We start from the raw sequence: 9,739 nt of genomic DNA, 5'->3' as shown, positions 1-9,739 counted from the left end.
CCTCTCGCCCTAACTAGCTGGGATAGACTCCAGCGCCCTCAAAGATAAGAGAATCAGCCATGGAAAAAAGAATGAATGAGAATTTGTGCCCAACATACTTTATTGAACTTTATAAACATATTTAATAGAATTCCAGATTTACTTAGTCAAATTTTGCAATAATTTGCTCTATGATGAATTAAATTTACTCTCTTTTTACCTCCTTTTTCTCTCTCTCTCTCCATTAAGCTGTCAATCAAACATGTTTGCCACACATTGACATGAAGCAGAACTTGAGCCTTTCAACGTTGGCAGTTGTTGGAGCCACCGGTGTTCATGACTTTACACTTAAATACATCTCATGTCACCAAACCTGAACCAATGAGTGAGTGCTGAACATTTCCTCCTCAGACCGCACAACAAAGAAACAGGAAAATACGTTATTGTAACTGGAAATGGATGAACTACTTGGAAGAAAAGTACTTGTAGCTCTATTTTCTGAAAATGTCAAATGAGTGTTTTTCTTATTTTTAAGGACCGTTTGTCACAACGGAGACGGAAAGTTAAAAGGAGCAAAATTACAGTTTCATCTATGAACATGTTTATGTTTGTTTTCTCGGGATAAAGTGCAATAACAGGAAACGCGACAATCCTCATCATCCTCGTCACTCTCCGGAGCGACAGCACGCCCTGAAGCCGCACTGAAGGTTCTGGCATCCACTCGCCGTGTCTGAATGAGGACCTGGAGACAAACACCATGTAGAGAGTCACCGCACAGTCGCCTGCTGCCTTCTTCACCGTCGATGATCGTGGTTATCAATGATTGATCAGATGTGATCAGAATAGCAGACACTTACCTTCCACCTCAGCTGCAGCAGCGTCATACACTTATTCTATCGGTGGTTAGTTGTCGACACACACATTGATTATTGATTTACAAGAAAAAGAATGTTACCTGTTTAAAGATCACATGACATGTACGAACACTATGGAAGTAGATCAGTGTCATCAGCATATTGAAAGTTGAATTTTAACATTTTAACCGTTTAATTTTTTGGGTGTTTTTAAACATTAAATTACGTTAGCATTATATTATATTTTAATAATGTTTTATTATTTCAATTATTTCATTCATTAAGATTGAATTCGTTTTTTATTTTAGGAGTTGACTTTAAAAAATGTAAATATAATTTTTTTAATAAATTAATTATTTTTTAAAATCATAGAATATTATTAATATAATTTTTTTTAATATTTTTTTAACATTGGCCTTTTAAACAAGATTTACATGTTGCTGAAATAGCACCAATACAACATATCAAAAGAATTCCGAGCCGAGAATACCGAGAATAATTTTTCTAAGGTTGTTTATTAAATATATTGAATTTAGAAAATTTAACTCATAATTATTTGAATTAGAATATCAAACTGTGTAAAAAAAAAAGAATCATTCAGTCAACAATTAAACAAATTCAATCTTTCCATATACAAGTTTAAATTATTAGAATAAATATTTCAATGCTTCAAAATAAAACAAGCTTTGGTTGTTTTATAATAAGGGATTCTAAAAAAAAAAAAAAAAACAAGCTTTGGTGTTGTGCATACAATGTTAAATTCCTCATTCAATATTGTGATGGCACTGAAATACTTCCACACAACTCTTACTTTTAGCTTCTGTCTGACATAAAAGGGTTGAAATCTGGTGTTGCTTCTGGCAGACGTTACCGTTGATGTTGTCGCAGTAATAGAAGTGCTCGTCGTTGAGGGAGGGACACGCTGACACCAGATCCTGCAGCCCCACCTCGGTGATGAAGAGGCAGCCGGATAGGTTGAGATGCTCCAGGACTGGTAGACCTCCGAGCTGCGACAGAGCCCTAGAAACAAAACAGGATTGTTAAGGAGGAGCAGAGTGAAGACTCTACTGTGGTACAATGGTTCTATTGTTGGAAGGTTCTGCAGGAAGTAGGTCAGTTCCATTAGAATATTGTATGTTGAATTTAACATTTCAAATGTTGAAACTTTGAAGGTTTTTACTGAAATATTTATTCAAGAATTTATTTTTATTGTTTGAATAACTTAATTATTTGTATATCTAGAAAGGCACTCTAGAAATAATCATTACTTATATTAAAAGTAGTTTTGTTTTTTTTCTGTGCCTTACAAGAAGTCGGCTACCTGGTCAGTGCTGACAATGTGAGTTCCAAAAAAATAAGTTAAAATAACGTCGGTAAAGTGGTCGTTTCTGATTGTGATAAGAATTTGAATTCCTCAGGTTTGGTTCAATATTTTCTTTTAAATAATTGGACAAAAGGTTACATTGAGTTTGATATTGTAATTCCAATATTTCAAAACGCATACAATACTTTTGAATCGAACTTGATCAAACTTTCAGCCAATCATGTGGCTCGCAGAAACACCAGGGTGTCGATTTATCACAAAAGATTCCTAAGCACCGATAGTCTGGTGGCAATATTACTGGAATATATTTTATATAGAATTCAAAAGACTATTAGTAGTAATATTGAATCTTAAAAAATGTATTTATGCAACTAGAATCATTACTTTCGAAAAACAAATTTAAAATCAATAATTAGATGTACTTAACCTTCCAATGTAGAAATGATTAAATGATGAATGATTTCCCCCTAAAACTGATTCAATGTTTGAAAATGTTAAATTCATTCAAAACTCTGATGCGCTGACAAACTTCCATAGTTCTGGTTCCAACAGGCTTTACCTTAAGCCCGAGTCTGTGACTTGGTAACATCCAGAGAGGCTGAGGAACCTCAGTGAGCGTTTGGAACCTGACGATTGAGTCTGTGTGTCAGGGACCATAAACTGCAGCGCTCCGATCGAGGAGCATTTAGTCCAAAATTCTGATCCTGACTCGTGACGGGGCCCCCCAAAAGTCCTGAGGGCCGTGTCACTGGAGCAGCATGTGGAGTGGCCGCAGAATATCTCCCCCGACAAGGTAAGCTGCTGGTGCAGCAAGGAGGCGCTGGAGCCGGTCCTGTGTCTGCGCCTCCTGCTCTTCCTGCAGCAGCAGGAGCTCCCCACAAGCTGTGCGTCCACAAAACTGTCTCTTTCAGGGAGCAACCAGCCTCCTCGCGGGCTCCGATCCGCAGCGTCTTCGATGTCCACCAGGTCAAGATCCAGCACCCATACTTGTCTCTGGCTGCCCCCGTGACCCCAACCGCCGGAGCCCGACTTGAAAATAAGAGCCTGGCGTCTCCAAAGACCGGAGTCCAGACCGGTCGACTCAAAAAGCTTCAACGGTGTCGGAGAGGATTTTAAAATCTTGGCCCGTCTGTCCGCGCGGTTGTCCAGGCAGGACAGGAGCTCCCCCAGTCCAACGGAGAGTTTCTTTAAAGTCTGGTTGGTTATCTTCTCACAACCTGACAAGTCCAGATGCTCCAGCGAGGGACAGGCGCCCAGAGACGACCAGCTTTGGGAGGAAGCAGAGAAGAGTGTCAGCGGATCAGGAGCGCCGCCATGGAGGCAGAAATGCAACTTACGAGTCAAATGCAGAGTCTGTGACTTCAGTCTGGGTGAGGTCCAGGTGGGTGATATTCGGGCAAAAACTGAGAATCTGACGAACCTGACAAGAGCAAGAGATTAAGATAAGAGCTGGGTCCAAACTTCAGAAACAACAGAAACGCTTCAATAGTTCCAACTATCAATACATGCTCTGGTTTTCCGGTGACAGGTTTTGAGTTGTGAAGTTCATGATCAGAACTGTTGGTCTTCGGTTTGGCCACTGGGTGGCGCAAGTCAATTCAAGCGATTCTGCAGTTTAGCTGGATGAAGGACGAAAAATCTCTTCGATTCAATTCAAATAAATAAATTTATAAATACATATCTAAATGTAAAATATGAAAATGTATACATAAATTACTTCTGATTTGATGTTTGTCGGAGAACGGTGCCATTTCTGTATATATATACACACACGTTGATTTATTTAAACATTTTCATACGTTTAAATTTAACTACTTACGTATTGACATCTATTATTTTACGCTTTTATTTAGTGACATTTCGCTGGCAGTATCAAATTAAGAAGCAGTGATTGGTTACAGCGTTGTCATTGGATCAACTGTTTGACTGCCTTGACCAGCATCATACGTTCACCACTTACTTTAGATAATCCTGTAAAGATGGAACATTTATTACATGGCAATGGTTTATTTATTTATATATCTAGTCATACATGGATACCCTTATGTATTTCTTATTATCATTTATCATCCTTCGCACGGCTGTAATGCATAGATTTATAACACAACTCAAAAATACACTGAAATGTTTTCTTTACAGTATCAAGTTCACCCTTGTTTGCTTTTCTGCTTCAATTATACACACATGTACACACACCAACTGGATTTTTGTTTGATTCTTTAAGAGTAGAGGTGGAGAATGAGTATTTACCATTTTGCTGGACACTGTGGAACTGTAGGCCAGAACTATAGACTTGACAGACTGACCCACAGCTGGCAGAAGGTTCTGGATCAGGCCATTGAGAAGTTTCTTCTCTCGCTGCACAGTAGTTAAAGCTGAAGATCCTTTAATGTTTTCTGTTTCAGGACAAAAAAAAACGTTACCCTCGGAGTAATTGATTATCAGAATCAGAAACCTTTACTGCCACTGCTACTTTTTGTGGTGTCAGTATAAGATAAAAGAACGAAATAAAAAAAACACACAAAATAGGCAATAGAAAAGTAGAATCAAGCATTATGTTTAAGACTTATAATTATGTTAAAGTGTTGGGAGAGCAGAAAATAGTTTGATAAATCAAACCTACCAAAATTAAAATAAAACACCTCATACTTTCAGTTACAGTTTGGTAAAAATACATACCTTTGGCCAACGCTTAAATTGTTTAAATATGTTGGCGATTTATGTGTTCAAGAAGGCAACGTTTTTATTAACTTTATGAAAGTGTTTCCCATGTGTTGTATTAACAGGAAAAGCCAATATTAGAAGAAAGAAAATGTTCATTCCTGAGCCACCTTCAGTTAATCATTAGCTCGACCTACTCGGACAAAACCAACCGATCGTGTTCAGGGGAGCGCAGAAGAGAAATGCAAACATGGAAACAGGCTCAATGTTAAAACAGACCTGATTCATCCACATCAGCGTCCTCATCCCACTTCTGGTAGGCATGACCCTCATTCTGCCGACTCTTCACCCAAGTCTCGTCTGGTTCCTGGTCCAGGTCTCCAGGTGGCCCGTTGTAAAAATCTCCTGCAGTCAAAAGATGCCAGTGCTAATCCCACGTTTATTAGTCGGAGGAGCTGCATTAGGACCCACCTGTGGCCCAGCGGACGGGGTACAGGTGCCTCCACAGCGAGCCGGTCTTGGCTAGCTGTGACCAGGTGCTGCACACTTGACTGCACCTGCAAAGATCCTCTGGGCCTAAATAGTTGAAAATCTTCAGGAGGATTTCAGTCGGGAGTTGCCAGATTTGAGAGGAAGCTTTACGATTCTGTTCGGATTCTGTAAAAAGAAGACCATGAAGGGAATGATTTACGACATTAAAAAAAAAAAATCATATATTTAGAAATATACAAACCATAATCCGTTTTCTCGTGATCAGCATATTTAAAGGCCTTCTGCAGTTCTTCTGCACGGCTCCACAATCTAAAGCCCTTCAGAACCTCAGCAGCACAGTCCCACTGCTGCTGGCTGCAGTGCTGAGCGATCACCTTCTTCTTGATGTCTTTCAGCTCCTCGTACGTAAAGTACTGCATAAGCATCGGCTGAAAAACCTGAAACACAGCTTCACAGTTTCACCAGCGCTTACGTCACGTTGTTTATGGGAAAGTAATACTCAGCTCCCTGCATCTTTGGATTTGTTCATATACAGCTACAATTATAAGATGGGAACATATAAACAACATACCTCCTCTTCTTCCTTCATATGGGGAAGGAAGTCTTGAGTGAAGTCTTCCAGCCGCTCCTTCAGCTGCTGAGCATAGTTGAGCTGCTCAAATTCATTCTTGAGAAGAAAAAGAAACTAAGATTAGCCAGAAATGTTTGTTTATTCATGAGCTCAGCCACAACCCTCATTCAGATCTAAAATAAACTTCCGCATAAGTTGAAATGGCAGAATTCAGTTCGGGAACAGAATGCGTTTACATTCAGTTTCTCCAATATCATTTTTCATGATTATGATTTTTTCGTGATGATCAGTTACAATCACTGGAGCGTCATAGCTCAGGCAGTAGAGATGTTGGTTTGTGACCTGGGTTCAAACCCAGCTCCGGATGAGATTGTGGCGTTGTGTCTCTGAGCAAAACACTTTACCCTGATTTCTCCTAATGGTTGAGCTGGCTGCTGCATCGTTTGTGTGTGTGTGAATGGATGAATGCGTAACTTAGTGTGAAGCGCTTTGGGTGCTGTATAAGCAAAAAAAAAGCACTTTACAAGTAACAGCCATTTACTGGTTCCCCGGTCCATGAGACATTAATCACGGGCCACACAGAAATAGAAATACAATTCATACAAATGCTGCTCTACTTATAACTGTCTGAAAAGGGATTTATTTAAAAAATATATATGGTATTTTCTCTGAAGTAAAATTGTTTTTTGGCACTTAAATCACATTTTATTATGATATTTTATTGTTTATAGTTCTATAAAGTGAGTATAAAATTCACATAATATTCACGGTGTTCGTCCATTTTTGTGTTACAATCAAACTTCTAGTTGTTAAAGAAACTATGAAATCCTGCTAGATCCCAAAGATGAGGAGGACGAGGAGCTGTGAAGACATTTTATTTTTAAAACAAATGAAAGCAGTTACACGACTTTGAAAGAGTCATGTGGTCTGTAAATTCTGCAACAGAATAAAGTACTCGACAATACCACAAATATATCCCTGTACCTACAGTATCACAATATATTGTATCATTGGCCAGTTATTATAATAGGTATTGTATTGAAAGATTCTTGCGGATAAAGGCGCAAACCATCTGAAAGGTGTTTTTTTTATGTAATGTTATTTTCCTTCAAGTTAAATAAGCCTGCGACTCTTGACCCACACATCACTCATTTCAGTCAAGCTTACACAAAAAATAAACCTGTAAACTAGAGAAAATTTATGAAACACAAAGTCTGTATAATTTATTTTTTCTGTTTATATCTGGGGGTCAGACTCTCAATATAAAAGCCAACTTTAAAAAAATGGGGATCCAAGAGATTAAATGAACATTTCCTAAAAATCATTCTGGAATTTAGGTAACAGAATGTATGATCTTACAAAGAAGATATTTATTTTGATTTTGTTTCAACACATTGTTTTTTTTATCATTTCACAACAGAACAATGACTGGTGGTTTGAAAGGCATAAATAAAGCCTTCCTTCTCTAACTGCCGTCATTACCTCATACACCAAAACCACTTTGACTTTTGAACTTCTTTTTTTTTAATCACATGTCATATAATTTGTCTCCAGTCATAATACCACTCTTGATTTTGCAATGTAACACTTACTATAATGACCTGGTTGATGTCACAGGTGCACTGCTAAAACATGTGTATGGAGGGTTAGTAAATACAGCCCAGATCAGCTACACTAGGCTACACAACTCTGTTTGGGTTGATTTAATCATAGTCACTCAAGTAGTGTGAGGCGTTTACCTTCACAGTGTGTAGTCCCTTCTCAAACAGAGACAGCATCTCAGACAGCTTGTTGTCAGAGTGGACGTTGTAGGCCGTGCAGCAGCGCTGCTGCAGCAGACCGATGATGTACTCGTTCTCAATCTGCTCATGCTTCTTGAACTCATTGAAGGTCACGCACAGCGACTGGAGGAAGGAGCGGAAGTCACTGTTGTTGGAGAAGTTGGTCTGAGAAAGCTGTGAAAAGATGATAAAACACGACAAATGTGAGGTGCACTATTTTTTAGACACATCAACACCTTCTAGCAACATTTGTAAAGCTAGTCACCTTTCAGCGACACACACTGGACGTGTTAAAATTCCAACAATAAAAGTTGTTACATCTTTTAAATATGGTGACAAACACCATTTTCTGGGGCTGCTGTGCTTGACTCCATGTCATCTTGGCCTTTTAAAGCAGGTCTGAGAGAGGAGCTTTACAAATATATACATTTTTATACTTATCTTAAGCATCCTAAAAATCATTGCAACGCCACTGAAAGCTCATATAGTCATTTAAAATAAACTGTACCTCAATTTCTTTTTGGTAAATGTTGAGGCAAAATTTATATTTTTGCATCAGTCAAAATAAAAGTATTTTTAAAAATAACTAAACATTGAGAAATAGGTTACATCATGTTTTTCTTTAAGCTCCATTTAGATTCTCACATGATTGACACCTGAACGTTTATTTTGAAGAATATACTACCTCAGTTATTCTAAGATTTGATAGAGGAGATGTAATAGATTATAGTTTGTAACAAAATTGAATATTTATGCATAACTTTTACATAATGATGTTGATAAGGAGATACAATTGTTCGCTGGGAATTATGTTATTATGTTGTGAAACGCTTTAGCTATGTGACCATGTTGTTTATAAATACAACCGTGATCCCGAGAAGGACTGGTTAGGTTTCTTTTTTGAAATTCAGAATATGCATTTAACTTGTTTAGAAGTTGAACACAAAAAACACTCGAACCCAAGAACCCTCAACATTTTCCAAATAGTATCGTCCTCTTCTGGAGATGCAGAGATGGTCATCTACCTTAAAGCCTGTTGCATAATCTTCTTACGTCTTATTTAAGTTAACCGGGAGGCTATGCTGCTGCAAAATAACTTGTATTTATCCCGGAAAGTGCGTCAACGGTGTAAACAAACGTAGAAGATGTAGCCAATGAGCCTCTGTCAGTGTGTCTGTGGCTAAAGTAGAACACCTAGCTTGAGCATTAGCTCCCTTAGCTTAGAACTTACAACGTTACATAAAACCAAACCAAACCTCGCATCAAGCATTCTTGCAGAAACACAAAGTCACCTTTTCCGAATACAGGCCGACAAGCTGCTTCATTCGCCAGTGCGGCCCAGTAAAAACATCCACCTCGTCAGGAAAAGGAGCCATCTTCATCCACTGGAGCTCAGTGCGTCACTACCAGCAGCGAGGGGGCGGAGTCCAAATAGTCACGTGATTGAGCGACGCGCCCAGGTCCCTGAAGTACTTTCTCGAAGTAAACTTTAAATACAATTAAATATAGAAATTAAACTTTACATTTTGGGATGCAATAATAAAAGATATATATATATATATATATATATATATATATATATATATATATATATATATATATATATATATATATATATATTAAATGTAGATTAAACAGTAAGAATACAAAAGGAAAAGGCCATTCAAAGTTATCAAAAACAATTATCGGTGATATTTAATTAATTTCCAAAAAAATAAAAAAATGAAGTTGTGCAAGAACAGTTATCTACGGGCTTAGTAAGGTGCCAGCTGGCAAATCATGGTTGAAGAAACGATGTTGGAATAGAAAATTGACATAGTAAAGTAACTTTTTTAAATTTTTCTTTTAATTTGTAGTTTTCCTGCTTTATTACAAAAAGTTACATTCAATATTTATTTTTCAACCAATATATTTGTTTAATTCCAATTTGTTCTAACCTGATAATCATCAACACAAAATACAAATAATAAGCATCTTTTGTCTTATTAACCTTTTCATCATCCTTCCAAAACATCATATTTTCAAATATTAATTTCAAAAATGCATTTCAAATTGTTGTAATTGAAAAACTATATTG

The 9,739-nt window shown here is 37.6% G+C and overlaps 1 protein-coding gene across 1 annotated transcript; it reads right to left on the bottom strand.

The window, feature by feature from the left end:
• Nucleotides 1–82: 82 nt before the first annotated feature.
• fbxl5 (F-box and leucine-rich repeat protein 5) lies at nt 83–9,074 on the bottom strand. Its single transcript, XM_087785297.1, has 11 exons — nt 8,955–9,074; nt 7,621–7,836; nt 5,882–5,977; nt 5,552–5,747; nt 5,290–5,475; nt 5,098–5,223; nt 4,408–4,553; nt 3,495–3,577; nt 2,717–3,424; nt 1,705–1,853; nt 83–721 (listed from the first exon to the last, which is right to left on the bottom strand). Exons 1-11 carry the CDS (start codon nt 9,042–9,044, stop codon nt 645–647), a joined length of 2,073 nt encoding a protein of 690 aa, XP_087641423.1. The 5' UTR covers nt 9,045–9,074; the 3' UTR covers nt 83–644.
• Between the last annotated feature and the right edge of the window lie 665 nt (nt 9,075–9,739).

The sequence above is a fragment of the Callionymus lyra genome, chromosome 2 (genome assembly GCF_982586985.1).
Source record: "Callionymus lyra chromosome 2, fCalLyr1.hap1.1, whole genome shotgun sequence".
Lineage (NCBI taxonomy): Eukaryota > Metazoa > Chordata > Actinopteri > Syngnathiformes > Callionymidae > Callionymus > Callionymus lyra.
This window is presented reverse-complemented; position numbering and strand designations above follow the sequence as displayed.

Coding starts and splice junctions, on each gene's coding strand:
- fbxl5 (XM_087785297.1), bottom strand. CDS start 9,044: ATGAAGATGGCTCCTTTTCCTGACGAGGTGGATGTTTTTACTGGGCCG. Junction 5,978..7,620: donor AGGGACTACACACTGTGAAG/GTAAACGCCTCA, acceptor TTTCTTCTCAAG/AATGAATTTGAGCAGCTCAA. Junction 4,554..5,097: donor CGCTGATGTGGATGAATCAG/GTCTGTTTTAAC, acceptor GTCCTGAAACAG/AAAACATTAAAGGATCTTCA.